Consider the following 18,128-nt stretch of genomic DNA (forward strand, 5'->3'; position numbering starts at 1 on the left):
GTGACAATATCCAGGCCACTTATACCCTTAGGGTAGAACTACATGGGCAACTTCGGTGCGATTCTGGCGGATCAGACGCCAAAACACCGGAGTCAAATCTGATGCAACGGAAAATAAGGTAAGTGATAGCAATGCCTAATGGTGTACTAGGCAAATCCATTATGGAGTCCTTGTAGATAATAAACTTGTTTGTAGCAAGTAATGCCAGTCAGCAGCATCAAGGGCAAATAAGGTCTTGAGTTGTATTAAAAGGGGCAGAGAGTCACGGGAGGAGGGGGTCATTCTTCCACTGTATAGAGCACTGGTAAGGCCCCATCTAGAATATGCTGTACAGTTTTGGTCTCCATCACTCAAACAGGACATTATTGTATTAGAGAGGGTACAGAGAAGGGCAACTAAGCTGGTAAAGGTATGGAAAATCTAAGCTATGAGGAAAGCATAATAATCTCTCTAATACTTTATTTACCAGTAGGTCTTTCCAGCTGACACAAGGTCACCCATTCCGATTAGAAGAAAAGAGGTTCCAGCTAAATATTGGGAAGGGGTTTGTTACAGTGAGAGCTGTGAAGATGTGGAATTGTCTCCCTGAATCAGTGGTACAGGCTGATACATTAGATAGGTATAAGAAGGGGTTGGATGGTGTTTAGCAAGTGAGGGAATACAGGGATATGGGAGATAGCTCATAGTACAAGTTGATCCAGGGACTGGTCCCATTGCCATTTTGGAATCAGGAAGGAATTTTTTCCCCTCTGAGGCAAATTGGAGAGGGTTCAAGTGGGTTTTTACCTTCCTCTGGATCAACTGGCAGATAGGTAGGTTAAAATTAGGGAGGCACAGAATCCAGGATTCAACCTTTTTTAGCAGGTTTCATATTCGGCTGAATCCTTCTGCCAACCAAATCTGAATCCTAATTTGCTTATGCAAATTAGGGATGGGGAGGAAAATCGTGTGACTATGTCACAAAACAAGGAAGTAAAAAAAGTCTTCCCCTTCCCAGCCCTAATTTGCATATGCAAATGCAAATTAGGATTCAATTAGGCCGAATGTTTCGCGAAGGAATCCAAAATAGTGGATTCGGTGCATCCCTAGTCAAAACAGAGCTAAGGGTTTGAACTTGATGGACGTGCGTCTTTTTTCAACTAAACTTACTATGTTCCTTTATCGCACACACACAGACTGCTGTTCATTGTAAAGGTAAAAGTGTCGTCTATGGGAGCCGCTTCTGAATTACCTTGTGCCTCAGTGACACACTCCTACCAACACATCAGCCATTATACACGATACTACTATACACAAAACGATCCTGGATGCTCAAAACTGAACGTAGCCTTCATGGGAAAGGTCAGACACCCCTCCACGCAGCGTAACCCCAACGTCTTCTTATACATGAAGGAGAGCGAAATTCACAACAGGTTTTTATTTCTTAAAGATTGTTTTCCTTGAAGTGTAACGCATACAGAGCAGAGAGAAAACGTTATAAATATTTGCTTTTCATTCCCGTGTAAATGTCCAGGCAGAAACGATCATTTCCCTCTCTGCTCGTCCTTATTTCCGAAGACGTGTTTTTTTTTATTGTGGGGGATTCTGAAGGTTTTTGCATTGCTGATTATCCACCTTTCTTGGGAATATGTAGTGGGATCTTGGGTTTCAAGAGTAGCTGGATGGTTTGCTTCCTGAATCCTCCTCCTGAGACCCCATGCTCTGTAATAGAAAAGTCTTATTTAGCAAGGAACAAGATATCACCAGGACATAAGCAAATAGAGTCACTAACAAACGGGCACCCACAGTGGTTTTATGATCCCATATTCTTTAAAGGAGGGGTTCACCTTGGAGATAACTGTTAGTATGATGGAGAGAGTCACATTGAGACAATTTGCAATTGGTTTTCATTTTTTATTATTTGTGTTTGAGTTATTTAGCTTTGTATTCAGCAGCTGTTCCAATTTGCATCTTAACCAATCTGGTTGCTAGTGTGCAAATTCCCCTAGCAACCAAGCATTGATTTGAATAAACGACTGGAATATGAATAGGAGAGGCCTGAATAGAAGGATCAGTAATAAAAAGTAGCAATAACAATACATTTGTAGCCTTACACAGCATGTTATTTAGAAGAAGAAAAAGGCAAATAACTATAAAAAAAAATAAATAGTGAATACTAATTGAAAAGTTGCTAAGCATTGGTCATTCTATAAAATACTAAAAGTTGCCTTAAAGGTGAACCATCCCTTTAAAGGGTGGCGACAGTATACATTTATCCCACATAACTTTAAGTGATATACAGCAACTAAGCACATGTTTCACATTCTCAAACCTACTCGTCTGCTCCACTGTCATCAGCTCGTACCTTTTGAACAAACTGAGGGTTCACAGTGATCTCTTGATCCATTGCTTTCAACCTATCTTCAAGGTCTATACATCTCAGCATCTAGGGAAAAAAAAACACCAGACACTTGTTAGTACAACAGCCAATGTACAGACTGCATGTACAGTTTTGTAAACCCATAACCAGGGTCACCTGATCTACCAATAGACTTTGAGCTGGTGATCAATAGAACACAGCAGCATTGGTCAGTCCAAAAACAGCTCAATTAGATCACAATTAAAAAGACTTAAGAATGGAAAAATGTACATAGTCTGTGCTTAAATGAGGTGCTAATTAAACGTCACTAATTGTATATCCAATAACAACTGATTCTGAGCAACCCCCTTAATTAATGCCTTTTTAAAGATTTACCACTAAATGAGTTAGCTTTCCAATCACTGAGAACAAATTGGTCTCATCATGGCTCATGGAACATAAAAAAAAACAAGGGATGCAACGAATCCACTATTTTAGATGCGGCCGAACCCCCGAATACTTCGCGAAAGATTCGGCCAAATAATAAACCAAATCTGTATTTGCATATTCAAATTAGGGGTGGGAAGGGGAAAACATTTTTTACTTCCTTGTATTGTGATATTGTGATTTCGAATCCCATTTGACATTTAGATGACGATTACTTTAAAAGAAAGCTAGTCAACTATATCTCATATTTCTATGGTCACTAGAGACTAGATGGGTATATATATATCTATCTATCTATAGATATATAGATATATCTATATATCTATATTATATGACTTCTCACCTCTTGATCAATATTGTGAAGCATCGCAGGATTGTTATATTTCTCTGGGTTATCATGAAAACACACCATGCCGTCCTTTTGATTAATACTTGCAAATATTTCCCCATCTTCTATCTGGGAGAGGAAAAAGCAGAGATGACAACACAATAGCCTAAATACAGTATATCCAAATTACACAGCTGCTGTTTTTTTTAATCCAAAGATACTTGAAGTAGCCTAATAAATGCAATTAAAGTATAATAGCTATTTAAAAAATAAAGACTGCTTAGTACAGTCTGGACCCTCCACAGTTACTCTGGCAATTTGTGTTTGGCTCACGCCACAATAACATAATAAGGGTACTTTGGAGGAAAGAACTATTTCTATTCTTACCATGTGCAGCACATATTTCTCTGCCTCCTGGGCACCAGATAACTGAACGCGACTGGCCATGTCTTGTAATGACAGCGTTAAAAATGTCTGAAATGAGAGGTCAGCCATAACTTAATAAATGATGAACATTGTTAATAAAAAGGAGATTGTTTTTTACTGGTCACCGAGGAGTGAAAGGCACTTACTTTGGTGAGTCTCTGAATGTTCTTCTTGTAGAGGGAAGACAGACATTGCTTCACCAGCCCCATGTTGTTGTCTCTGGTAAAGGTTTCGTTGTGTTTGCTCACAAGGTTCCGCAGCTCAGCTGGGTTATTAGTTGAATAGACTTGTGCCAGCTCATGGTAAGCGTTGCTAAGAGGCTGTGAAGAAACATGAATAATCACTCATTTACAGCTCTTCAGAATTTTACACGGCATTTAGGATTTGAATACAGTGCGGTCCGACACTAAGGGGCCGATTCACTAAGGGTCGAATATCGAGGGTTAATTAACCCTCGATATTCCACTAGGAACTATAATCCTTCGACTTCGAATATCGAAGTCGAAGGATTTAGCGCAGATAGTACGATCGAAGGATTATTCCTTCGATCGAACAATTAAATTCTTCGAATTGAACGATTCGAAGGATTTAAATCCAACGATCGAAGGAATATCCTTTGATCAAAAAAAGTTAGCCAAGCCTATGGGGACCTTCCCCATAGGCTAACATTGACTTCTGTAGCTTTTAGGTGGCGAAGTAGGGGGTCGAAGTTTTTCTTAAAGAGACAGTACTTCAACTATCGAATGGTCGAATAGTCGAACGATTTTTAGTTCAAATCATTCGAGTCGAAGTCGCCCATTCGATGGTCGAAGTAACCCAAAAAAAACTTCGAAATTCAAAGTTTTTTTTACTTCGAATCCTTCACTCGAAGTTAGTGAATCGGGCCCTAAGGGTCAGGGCACACAGGCAGATTCGGGGAGATTAGTTGCCCAGAGACAAATCTCCTCTTCTTTGGGCGACTAATCTCCCTGAACTGCTATCGGCTAAAATGTAAATCGCCAGCGGGATGGCACTCGGAGCAATTCGTTTTCCACAGTCGCCCGAAGTTGCCTCACGAGGATTCGTTTTCCGAAGTCACCTCCCGAGGAAACTTCGTGTGACTTCGGAAAACAAAACACTCTGTGGTTTTGCTAAAATGTTAATCGCCGGCGGGAAGACAGTTTGGGGAGATTAGTTGCCCGCCGACAAATCTCCTCTTTTTCGGGCGACTGTATTTGAAACATCCCTTGTTCGGCTTATCCATAATTCGAATAGAATTTGATTAAAATTTTAAAAACTTGATTCTCCGAAAAAACCTTGTATGTCAGGAAGGCTGCAAACATTGGTCCCTGGGACTTATACAGCAATTCGACAGGTTTTAGGTGGCAAATAGTCTAACTTGAATTATTAAATGGCCAGAGTATGATAAATCTTGAAAACATTTTTTTAAAAACTCTAATCAAAACCCTAGTCAAATTTGACAGTTTTGACCATAAAAAAATTTGAATTTTCAATTCAACCGTTGTTAAATTTGCCCCATAGTGTCAATGGTCCTTAACCGAACGCATCTGAAGATCCCGAAGAGGACGCTTGTGAGCTGCACTACTCTGCATGCAGGTCTGTGTGACATTCAGCAACACATTGGGACATATTTATCAGTAGATTCAAATTTGAATTTTCGAGTGTCAAAATTCACAAATTCTAATTTTAATCCCCCGATTCTAATGTAAATTTGAATGTAAGATTTGTCACACTCAACCATGATACTCCGCTCTAAGAGAAGAAGCCCCTTATTTTTGGATTTTGATTTTCTATTTATTATGTCCTTTAAATGATAACCATTGGGTGTTGGGCTGTAAGGGTTAATGTTTTAAGTAGGGATGCACCGAATCCAGGATTTGGTTCGGGATTCGGCCGAATCCTTCTGCCTGTCTGAACCGAATTCGAATTTACATATGCAAATTAGGGGCGGGGGAGGGAAGTCACACGACTTTTTGTCACAAAACAAGTAAGTAAAAAATGTTTCCCCCTTCCCACCCCTAATTTGCATATGCAAATTAAGATTCGGATTCGGTTCGGTATTCGGGCCAAATCTCTCGCAAAGGATTCGGGGGTTCGGCTGAATCCAAAATAGTGGATTCGGTGCATCCCTAGTTTTAAGGAGGTGTGTCTTTGCGTTCATGTGGACAGTGTTATATCATGCTTATGAGGAAGTGGTTTTGACCACGAAACGCGTCAAGCATGTATCTGTGCGCTTCATGATATTAAATAATATTTAATAAAGTGCTGATTTTAGCCCTGCGAGTGCTCCGTGTTTAAGCCATGCAATTGGATTTCTCACACTTCGGGGGTGTCTCCACGTGGTAGCACAGCAGGACAAGCCGTATGGATCAGTGAGTGCTCCCAGTATTTTTGTGATAACAAGTCAAAGCCAGAGGTCCGCTGAGCCATTTGGAGATGTTAATAGCCTTCCTGACATTCAAGGGGTTTTTTTTTCGGGAGAAAAACACAATTCGCATGAAACTAATACGATTCGAATTTTTGGGTCGGAACCATTAGATCGAATATTAGACTTTAGAATTTTTTCTTAAATAACCTCCCAGTCGAATTGTGAGTTTTTTCGAATAAGTAGTGGGTTTATGTGGGATGGGGGGGGGGCAATGGGGATTGTGAATAGGGTTTCCACCTTTTTTAATAAAATTTCCACCGGCTGGTGGAGGGGGCGGGAACAAAGGGGCGGGCCATGAAGCAAAAGGGGACAGTCGTGATGTAAAAGAGGGTGGGTCATGATGTAAAGGGCGGAGCCAGAATGCGCGATTGGCCAGAAGGCAGCAAAAGGGTAAATTTTGAGCAAATTGAGGGCGGGCCGAGGGCTTTTGTTAGGAGTATTACATATTTACTGGCAGCTACATTGCCGGTAAATTTGTAATACCGGCCCGGCAGGTGTTTTACCGGCTAGGCCAGTAAAATACCGGCTGGGTGGCAACCCTAATTGTGAATGGGATTCTCTCTTTAGGAGGGTTCCTATAATATTATATTATAACAAACAGATTACAGAACACATGGAGGACCCTGTTCACAAGAGCTCACAATCATTCAAAACACACTTTCTGTCTGAAGACTGTCTAGAAAACATTTGAGCCAATCGACTCATTCCAGCTTACCTTGATAAATCTACCAACAATCTGAGAGGTATATTTAGGCAGCTGTTGAACCTTTCCATGGAGTATCAAGGAGACCAGGATATACTTTTTATAGGCTTCCAGCATTATGTGACTAACAGCCATGGCTGGAGTTGTGATAGCCTGCAGGACAAACACATGAAAATGATTACAGAGAGAAGAGATAAATTAAGGCAAATACTTAACATTTCACTGTTTGAGGAGCTTTACCCTATTATGACTCGGCCGTGCAAAGTAAGACTATCCAGGAAAAAATTCTTTATATTGATTAAGAACGTGTTACTGCAACACAACTCATGCTATGATGGGAAATAAATCATACTACAATTCTGACAGCAGTCATGTTTCAGCAAGCATAACTGATGCTACACTGAGATATTCTTAAAGGAGTTGTTTACGTTTGAGTTAACTTTTACTATGATGTAGAAAGTGATATTCTGAGACAATATGCAATTGGTTTTAATTTTCTATTATTTGCGGTTTTTGAGTTATTTAGCTTTTTATTCAGCAGCTCTCCAGTTTGCAGTTTGAGCAATCTGGTTGCTAGGGTCCAAATTCTCCCAGCAACCATGCATTAATTTGAATAAGAGACTGGAATGTGAATAGGAGAGGCCTGAATAGAAAGTTCAGTATTAAAAAGTAGCAACAACAATACATGTGTAGCCTTACAAAGCATTTGTTTTAGAGATGGGGTCAGCGACCCCCATCTGAAAGCTGGGAAGAGTCAGAAGAAGGAGGCACATAATTAGAAAAGTATAAAAAATAGATAACGAATACCAATTGGAAAGTTGCTTAGAATTGGCCTTTCTAGAACATACTAGACGTTAACATTAAAGGAGAACTCAAACCTTTATCAAAAAAAAAACCCTACCCCCCACCTCACGTAGACCCCCCCTCCATCCTCCCCCCAGCCTAACTACTGCCCTGGGGAAATGCCCTTAATTTTTTACTTACCCCTCGTCGCAGAGTCAGGCATCAGTTCCACGCAGCCATCTTCTGGTTCTTCGGTGAGCTGAGTGGGAGACTGGCGAAGCGGTGCAATTGGAGCAATTTACCGGTTTGTGACAACTGCGCATGCGCCGAAATGGTCGGAAAATGCAGACGTGCCGGAAGAAGACACGAAGACCCTGAAGATGGCTGCTGTGAACTCCAATGCCTGACTCTGCGCTGAGGGGTAAGTAAAAAGTTAGGGGCATTTCCCCCGGGGGGTAGGAGGGAGGGGGTCTATGTGGGGTGGGGGTAATGTTTTTTTTTGCTAAAGGGTTCAATTCTCCTTTAAGGTAAACCACCTTTTAAAGTTAACTTTTAATATGTTATAGAATGGCTATTTATAAGCTTTTCAATTGGTCTTCATTATTTTTTTTTTTTAATAGATTTTAAAGAACCAGTAACATCAATTTAAAAAAAATGTTAGTATACAACGAAAAAAAACACACAGACAAATTAAACTTTGAAATCTCTAAGACTTTATTAAATATAACTTACCTAAACTCCGCTTCTCTTCAGAAAAGGCGACAGGGCAACGGATACATCACGCTGCGCTCGATTTCTCCTCCCTGGCTATCTCCTACAAGGAAGACAGGGAGGAGAAATCGTTGTGCCGCACGATGGATCGCCTTTTCTGAAGAGGAGCACAAGGGGAGTTTCGGTAAGTTATTTCTCAATAAAGACTTAGTGATTTCGAAGTTTCATTTGTCTTTGTGAGTTTTTTTTTCCGTTGTATATGAACGAATTAAGAACGAATTAAAAAAAAAAAAAAATGTGGTGTTACTGGTCCTTTTATCATTTGCCTTTTTCTTCTGACTCTTTCCAGCTTTCAAATGGGGGGCACTGACCCCTTCTAAAAACAAATGCTCTGTTAAGCTGCACATTTATTGTTATTGCTACTTTTTTATTCCTCATCTTTCTATTCAGGCCTCTCCTATTCATATTCCAGTCTCTTATTCAAATCAATGCATGGTTGCCAGGGGTAATTGCAAATTGTCTCAGAATATCACTCTCAACTAGGGATACACCGAATCCACTATTTTGGATTCGAGTGAACCCCCAAATCCTTCGCAAAAGATTCTGCCGAATACCGAACCAGAATTTGCACATGCAAATTAGGGGGGGGAGGGGGAAATGTTTACTTCCTTGTTTTGAGACAAAAGATCACATGATTTCCCTCCCGCCCCTAATTTGCATATGTAAATTAGGATTTGGATTCGGTTCGGCCAGGGAGAAGGATTCGGCCGAATCCGAATCCTGCTGAAAAAGGCCGAATCCCGAACCGAATCCTGGATTCGGTGCATCCCTACTCTCTACATCATAACTCAAAGGTAAACAACCCCTTTAAAACAGGGCCCCAGAAAAACTAACATTTAAACGTCGGTGAAATCACCATAACCTTTTCGTGGCACCCTGCAGAACAAAAACCAGTGCATTGTATAATTTTGGCTAGCACCAGATACAATAGACCACATGCCACATTGAGTTGGCCTTTAGACCCCATGATTTATCAGCTGCTCCAACAATTTGCAGATTGTCAACAGAAACACCATTACATTAATAGATCAGCACTGGCCCAAAGCTAAACAATTGTACCTGCTCGTAAAAGTACAGCGCTCTCTCGAGGTTCTTCAAGCCTGTGTAAATCATCCCTCCGTAATAGTAGTAACACAGGAAGGGCTTGGCATCATAAGCGCCATTCTCTTTGCAAATATCCATCATATCTACATCTAGGTACGCCAGAGCGGGCTTGAAACATCTTGCTAATAGACAGAGCTGCAAGGGAAAAATGAACGGTAAGAAAACAAATGTTGTAATTCAAAATTTGCTTATGCTGGAACAGCTCGGAAAATACATACAGCTGTGTAATTAAAAAAGGAGCTACAAATAAGAATGAAATAAGTGTGGCTGTTACTATTCTCTGCTCCAACTCCTGAAACAATATAAGAGAAGACAACTAAATAACAGACCTGGAGAAGAACCGACTTCTGCTACATAGTTTCAAGAGTCGTAATCGGAGAATAGAGAGGAATAAAAAAATATTAATTTCAACTGCTATTTACAGATATTAAAAATATTAAATGAATGTATATTGGAAAGTCGTTTCTGGCAGGCTGCTGTTTCTCCTACTCAATGTAACTGAATGTGTCTCAGTAGGACCTGAATTATTGAGTGTTGTTCTTAGATCTACCAGGCAGCTGTTATCTTGTGTTAGGGAGCTGCTATCTGGTTACCTTCCCATTGTTCTTTTGTTTGGCTGCTGGGGGGGAAAAAGGGAGGGGGGTGATATCACTCTAACTTGCAGTACAGCAGTAAAGAGTGATTGAAGTTTATCAGACCACATGACTGGGGGTAGCTGGGAAACTGACAATATGTCTAGCCCCATGTCAGATTTCAAAATTAAAGGGCATGTAAAGGCAAAAAAAAAAAATCCCATTTTTACTTTCTTTAATGACAACACAGGACCCAGTGCAGTCTGCATATTCTTATTATTAATCAGTCTTGTTGTATCGGCTTCTGGCAGATATTATTTGACTTGTGCTGTTTTGATAATTTATGACGATCCCTAAGCAGCCCAGACCACACTGAGCAAGTGCACAGTCTTGGTGGTTTAACAAAGTTACAAGATTGTGACCCCCTGTGGCCAACTTTGAAAGCATAAATCATTTGTTTGATTAGGCTTGCGGTGCAGTAAGTTCATTTTTATGTTTAGTATACAAAATACAGCATTTCTAGCCTTATTCTATTTTAGACTGTACTTCCCCTTTAAATATAAAAAAAAAATCTGTTTGCTCTTTTGAGAAATGGATTTCAGTGCAGAATTCTGCTGGATCAGCACTATTAACTGATGCGTTTTGAAAAAAACATTTTACCATGACAGTATCCCTTTAACTAAGCAGAGCTAGAAAAAGTAACTAAATATCACACTGCATTGCTACATGCTCATCTGTTTGAGTCTCATACCTGGCAGAGATCTGCGTGGATTGAGGTCAGCTGGTTTGCATTCATTTGCATCTTGTCTATGGCTTGTCTGATAACACAGATTCCACGCAAGGGCTGTCCATGACAAAATCTCGGTTAACACTGTATCTGGTACCAAATCATTCATGCCATTTAGCATAACCTTGCTAACCTGATTGTAATCTCTAACCTCTAAAGTACGCCCCCCCACCCAAATTATTTATCATTATTGATGGTCTTGGTACGTGTGATGTAATAATTACAACTACTGCTATTTGGTTCCCCTGACAATCCTATTTACAAACTCAGAGAGACTGCTCTGATTGTTGCATTTACAATAAATGACCAATATATATCTGTACTTTTAAAGGAACAGCTCAGTATAAAAATAAAAACTGGGTAAATAGATAGTCTGTGCAAAATAAAAAATGTTTCTAATATAGTTAGTCAGACAAAAATGTAATGTATAAAGGCTGGAGTGGCTGGATGTGTAACATAATAGCCAGAACACTACTTCCTGCTTTGCAGCTCTCTTGCTTTCCACTGATTGGTTACCAGGCAGTAGCAAATCATTGACTAAGGGGGGGGGGGGCATATGGGTCATGACTGTTTGCTTTTGAATCTGAGCTGAATGCTGAGGATCAATTGCTAGGGATACACCGAATCCACTATGTGGGATTTGGCCAAATCCCCGAAGAAAGATTAGGCCTAATACTGAACCCTAATTTGCATATGCAAATTAGGGTCAGGAAAGGAAAAAGTGGAAAAAATTGTTCTTTTGTGACGAAAAGTCACGTGATTTCCCTCATTTACATATGTAAATTAGGGTTCGGAATCTGTTCGTCCAGGCACAAGGATTCGGCCGAATCCGAAACCTGCTGAAAAAGGCCAAACCCTGGACGAATCCTGGATTTGGTGCATCCCTATCAATTGCAAACTCACTGAACAAGTTCCCCATGTGGCCCCCCTTATAGTCACTGACTAACTCAGAGTTAGAGAGCTGAAAAGCAGGAAGTAGTGTTCTGGCTATTATGTTACACATCCAGTCACTCCAGCCTTTATACATTACATCTTTGGCTAACTAACTATATTAGATACCTTTTTTATTTTGCACAGCCTATTTACCCAGTTTTTATTTTTACACAGCGGTTCCTTTAATGCACCCTAGCACATGGCTAAGACTCATCCTGAGGGTTTCCTTGTCCTTTAATGTAACTCAGAGGAATAAACAAACTGTTGGTACAAAGCGACTGAAATATTGAAAATAATAGTAATACCAGAATAGTCCATGTTCATCAACAGGTGTATACTAGCTATTGGTCTATAAATATTTTCATTCATCCAAGTTCTAACACATGGTATTTAGCAGTGATTACTCTAAAGCAATTGGAGTAATCCTGAACTGTTTCAGCTCCCATCAGAGTGGCTTCTTCAGAAGAGAATGTAGAGGTTTTACCTGCTTCCTTTCCACAAGTGCATTTGTTAACTGATGGCAGAGACCAGCAACTGTAGACAACACAAAAAAACAACAAAAAAACACAAGAGTCAGTTATTTGCTGCGCTTAGAAGAAAAGCAGCCGCACTTCTAGTAAGTATACTCACAAGTATCTGTCGCGTATCTAATGTGCTCTCCGTTGCAAGTGCTGATAAAGAGTTGAACTTGAGAAAATAAAGTCTCAAAATCGGGAATACTGGGCATGGAAAACTTCACAAACCTTAAAAAAAAGAGCAGACAGAAATCAGCATTTATACTGACTAAACATCATATGGATCTGTTTACCGAATGCTTTAAAGGGACAAAAAAAGGACAAATCACAGTAGAGGTTTGGGTCTGGTCCCCTTAAAGGATAAGTAAAACTTTAAAATAAGTGAATGTAAAACTGATGAGGGGGCTATTCTAAGCACTTTTGTCATTTGCATTCATTATTTATTTATTTTTTATTCCAAGATATTAAGGGAAATCTGTTCTGTTAATATGAATGAATTTTGTTACAACAGCGCCACCTGCTGGTCAGTTTCCCACCAGTCTGACCACCAAGTAGTCAAGGAAGGTGTCAGGAGAAAGAAAGAGGCTGCTCTGATGTTCTTCTACTTAGGAAAGATTTGAGAAAGGTTTTTATTTTTTTCCTAAGCAGAAGAACATCAGAACAGCCTCTTTCTTTCCAGTACAAACAAAATCTAACAAAATAACTGCCGTTTGCACAAATCCTGCATGTAGAGAGACATGATGTTTGGTGATTTTAATAGTGAGCTCTAATACATCTTCCAGGCAAAAGGAGCCCCCCTATAATTAATATTGGATCATTCATCTGACACCCAACTGCTGAATGAAGACAGATTTAAGAGAAACAGATGCTGAGAGAGGAATAGTGAAGATAAACTTGATTATTTCAGAAACTTTACAGAATTTCTAATTGATTGTATTTAGAAAGTTTTTTATTACATAATGCTGAAGCTTATATTAAATTTTTATTTAACGATAGTTCCCCTTTTAAGAGCAAACCAAACACAAAAGCTACTTACAAAACAGCTAAGACCCCGAGAGAATGCTCCTGAACATCCAGCGCCCCCAGAACAGTGTCCAGATGAGAGAGGTTCTTTGCTAGTAGCTCCCCACTCTTGTTAATTAGTTCACATAGCTGTGTCATTTGCCCTATAAAAACAAAAATATATATATATTTTCAAAGAACACAGAAACATAATGTTGCATAATACCCCTGTCTGTGTGTGCATGTGATTAAATGCCTGTAATGGAACAATAAAGGCACATTTTGCTCAGTTATAGTCATAAACCGAATCCCTGTTACATAAGAGTATGAGTTGGAGCAAGGCAGGACAATAAGTGACTAATATAGTTGATACACAGACATTGGTTGGGATTGTCCAGCCAGCTTAGTAATATCTTAGTTGGGATCAAGTACAAGGTACTGTTTTATTATTACCGAGAAAAAGGAAATCATTTAAAAAAATTGGCATTAGTGGATTATAATGGAGTCTATGGGAGATGCCCTTTACGTAATTTGGAGCTTTCTGGATAACAGATGATCCAGAAAACCCCAGGTCCCAAGCATTCTGGATAACAGGTCCAATACACGTATTTGAATTATTGGGTTCAGCAGCTGTTTACAAGGCTCTCATACATCCAAGCAGTTAGGCAGTGGTTGGAAGATAAATTGGAGAGAATGTTAAGTAATAAAAATTGTAACAGAAAAGTAATAATTTTTTTTAGCTTCCAGGGTCCATAAGCCACATTTAAAAGCTGAAAAGAGGCAGAAGGGAGTAAATAACTCAAAAACAATAATAGAAAATGAAGACCAAATGAAAAGTTGCTAAGAACAGGATATTGTATAACATACTAAAGGCAAACCACGCCTTTAAACTATGAACTGCCCCCTCCATAACTTGAATGGCCCATTTATATTCACTACTGGGCAGTAAATTATGACGGGGAACAGAAGCGCTGGGTTGGGAAGAACAAACCACTCAGTGTTTTAAAGACAAATGTGTGACATTTATCCACTGGCTGTGACAAAGTATTAGTAGGTTATTTAAACTAGGGATGCACCGGTATTCAGGCAGGATTCGGCCATTTTCAGAAAGATTTGGCCGAATCCTTGTGCCTGGCCGAACCAAATATGAATCCTTAAAATCATGTATTTTTGTCACAAAACAAGGAAGTAAAAATTTTCTCCAAAATACGATCATTTATCACCCAAGATGCTGCCAAAATTCTTATTCACTCTCTCATCATATCAGGTCTAGACTACTGTAACTCTCTTTTAATTGGCCTCCCCCTCCAGAGACTGTCACCTCTCCAGTCCATAATGAACACTGCTGCGAGGCTCATACACCTCAGCAACCGCTCCTCCTCTGCCTCGCCATTCTGTCAATCCCTGCACTGGCTTCCATTACCTTTCAGAATCAAATTCAAATTAATGACCCTGACATTCAATGCACTTCATAACTCTGCCCCATCCTACATCTCTGAACTCATCTCTTTATACTCACCCACTCGCTTACTACGCTCCTCTACTGACCTGCTACTCAACTCTTCTCTCATTACCTCCTCACATGCTCGCATTCAAGACTTTGCAAGGGCTGCACCCCTCCTCTGGAACTCTCTCCCACGGTCTGTCCGACTTTCTCCCAACCTTTCTGCTTTCAAGAAATCTCTGAAAACGCATTTCTTTAGAGAAGCCTCCCCTCACTCTGCTTAACTACCAAACGCAACACCACATACAGTACCACATTTCTCACCCACTTAATTCGATCTTGCCCACTCCCACACCTTGTGTATTACTCCCTTCCCTTTAGAGTGTAAGCTCTTTCTGCTTTGGGCCTTCCTCACCTTTTGTACCTTTATTGATTGTGATGTATGTAACTCCATATGTTCTATGTATAGAATTCATGTGATTTAGTTGTATAATCACATTTACTTTACAGTGCTACGCAATATGTTGGCGCTACATAAATACATGTTAATAATTATAGCAGTGTGCCACTACACAAACTTTAAAGGATAAGTAAAATTAAGCCCAATCAAACAGTCGCTTACAGTTAGCCGTTCTATAATATACTAAAAGTTAACTTAAGGTGAACCACCCCTTTAACACAATTATGAACACGACCACAGCCTTGCCATTTCCAAATCAGATTTTTAGTACTATTAACACTTCAACAGCAGTGATGAACAAGATACATCAGGAGACTCACATGTGGCCCCTGACTAATGAAAATGGCAACCCATGGTTCATTAAAGGGCAGTTTACTCAATTATTCAGCATGACCTAAGTCAATGGGCTTCAGCTAAGCAAACATTTTGTCCATTGAATTATAAAGAAAATGAAACCACTTTCACTTTCTAACTTACTGGTTGAACAGGCACAGGAGAAGCTAGAAAACAAGTTCGCACATAAGCGGTCTTATAATGAGCTGCTCCTCATATCAAAAGAAAATGAAATCCTAAAAACAAATACGGGTAGAAAATGCCGTATTTTGTAGACTGAACTTGCTGCGACAACCTAAATTTTCAGATTCTCTACAACAATGATTCACAGTTTTGCACAGGAGCTCACCATCTTGGATCTTGTTAGGAGTGTCAGTGGCACTGCACATGCTCAGTGTGCTCTGGGCTGCTGTTGAAAAGCTCTGGTTAGGGGTCGTTGCAAATCATCAAGCAGAAAGCGAGGTTCACGTGTCATAAAAGCGAATGCTACAGAGCAGATTATTACATTCTGATGCTAATTGCACTGGTTTCTGTGCTGCCATGTAGTAATTATCTGTATTAATTACTAATTAGCCTTATATTGTGACATTTCTATTCTATGTGTACTGTATATTGTGAGTGGGTCCCTAAGCTCAGTAAGTGACAGCAGCACAGAGCATGTGCAGTGAATCAGCAGAAAAGAAGATGGGGAGCTACTGGGGCATCTTTGGAGACACAGATCTTTACTGCTAAAGGGCTGCGGTTGCCTTGGGCTGGTACTAATTTATAAAACTTCTAAAAATGTTTTTTTCTTTGTAAAGCAAAAATATTATTCCCAATCAAAGGTGGGGTCTCTCCAGTTGGAGGTACAAGTAGTAAAAAAAACAATGTACCCCCAACCTGACTGCTGGCTCTATTAGCCCAGACCTTAGGTTTAGGGATAATATTCTTTAAGCTTTAACTATCATTCAACGTGTAAGAGGCTCAAGTTTATGGGTTGTTTATACAGAATTTATAATCTGCCTTCAATCGAATTACCATGTTCATATGGAGAGAAGGGGGAGGTAGTCGAGTAATAACTAGATTTTCCATTAGTGGTTTATAATTGGGGGAAAAATAATGTAAATAAAAACCTAAAAAAGCAATGACAACCCCAGCACCACCATTCTAACAGAGCTGGCAGCAGACACAAGTGGGTCCCCTGGAATTTTGGGGGTGCAGCTGTTTATAGAGGAGCCCCCTGTTTACACACAAAGGAGCAGAAGTACAGTAAATAATAGATTTCCCATGACAATCACCATTTAGCTTGATGAAATACAAGCCTTGTTTAATCTGTAGGCCAGTAAAAACACTGCTGATGTACAGAGACGTATAGGATAAATGTGTAGGCAATTATAAGTAATACATGGTGTTGCTTTTTACATGGTGCTAAAAAATATTATCTTTAAAAATAGCCCCTTTATTGGAGCTCCCTATAAATGTTCTCTGGTCACTGTCTGTTTCAAATGAGTTGTGGGCGTGTCCTAACGGTCCCTGCCAGAAGCACAGTAGGAGGGGGACAGCCAATCACAGCCCTGCAGTCACACAAGCACAGACAGGCTTCAGTTCCCTATCAGGTACTGCTAGCTGCTGATTGGTTCCTGTCCTACAGCGCAGTGACCTGAGAGCTGCTGGCTCCCCTGCACAGCCTGGGAATTCAGGGAGCAGGAAGTGGAAGGGAGGGATTATTAGGGTTTTTGAAGAAATATTCAATAAACCAGCTTGAAACAGTACATTTTTAAGCACAATTCTTCTACATCTAAAGGAGTATAATGCACTAGTACATTCTTGTTTTTTACACAATATGTCTCCTTTAAAGGAGAAGGAAAGCTACGGAGGCAGTTTAATGCCAATAGATTAGCTGCAATAGTGCAAGCTAGAATGCTATATTTATTCTGTAGAATGTTTTACTGTACCTGAGTAAAAAGCTCTAGAAGCGCTCTGTTTGTTTAGGATAGCAGCTGCCATATTAGCTTGGCGTGACATCACTTCCTGCCTGAGTCTCTCCCTGCTCACTTATAGCTCTGGGCTCAGATTACAGCAGGGAGGGGAGGAGCAAACTGAGCATGCTCAAGCCCTAGCCCTGGAGGTTTAAGCTGAAAACAGGAAGTCTGATACAGAAGTCCATGAGTACACAATAGAAGGAAAGAAATGTGGTGTTTCTTTTGACAGAGGACTCAGAGCAGCATTACTTTGAGGGTTTACTGGTGTATTTATATAGACCTTTCTGATAAGGCTTACTTAATCTTAGCCTTTCCTTCTCCTTTAAGCGGCAGAACTACTACAGCTCTCAAGGTGCCAGTGGAAGCAGACAGGAAGAACATGGGAGCCCTATAGTCATATACATAACACAGGGCTCTAGTTTAGCTGCATATGACATATGGGTTCTCGCACCCCTTCTGCACCCAATGAGCAGCGCCTCAGAGGCGGCCCCTCCCACTTGCAGGTACTACTAAACTCAGCAGCACAGGCCCCAGCTCCTCGCTCAGCATGAGTCCTCACCTTGGGAAGACAGCTGTCTCACGCTGTTCACGAACTGCTCCAGTGCGGAAGCCATGCCGCCTGGATCCCGCCTCCCTCCGCGGGGAACTGCAGCCGGGAGCGGAGCGGGAGGAACAGAGTGGAGCACAGGCCAGGCTCACTCACACAGCGCTTAATCTCGCGAGAGCCCACACCGGCCCGCGCGCTGTCACTGGTGTAACATCTCGCGAGAATCTCCGGATCACTAGCTATCGC

The 18,128-nt window shown here is 40.5% G+C and overlaps 1 protein-coding gene across 1 annotated transcript; it reads right to left on the bottom strand.

Moving 5' to 3' along the window:
* Positions 1 to 1,402: 1,402 nt before the first annotated feature.
* On the bottom strand, positions 1,403 to 18,098 carry cops3.S (COP9 signalosome subunit 3 S homeolog). The gene is made up of 12 exons (XM_018239316.2): positions 17,895 to 18,098; positions 13,172 to 13,301; positions 12,251 to 12,363; positions 12,105 to 12,154; positions 10,652 to 10,744; positions 9,284 to 9,463; positions 6,683 to 6,823; positions 3,686 to 3,859; positions 3,501 to 3,587; positions 3,129 to 3,242; positions 2,345 to 2,425; positions 1,403 to 1,701 (listed from the first exon to the last, which is right to left on the bottom strand). Exons 1-12 carry the CDS (start codon positions 17,947 to 17,949, stop codon positions 1,648 to 1,650), a joined length of 1,272 nt encoding a protein of 423 aa, XP_018094805.1. The 5' UTR covers positions 17,950 to 18,098; the 3' UTR covers positions 1,403 to 1,647.
* Between the last annotated feature and the right edge of the window lie 30 nt (positions 18,099 to 18,128).

This window comes from Xenopus laevis, chromosome 9_10S, assembly GCF_017654675.1.
Source record: "Xenopus laevis strain J_2021 chromosome 9_10S, Xenopus_laevis_v10.1, whole genome shotgun sequence".
Classification (NCBI taxonomy): Eukaryota; Metazoa; Chordata; class Amphibia; order Anura; family Pipidae; genus Xenopus; species Xenopus laevis.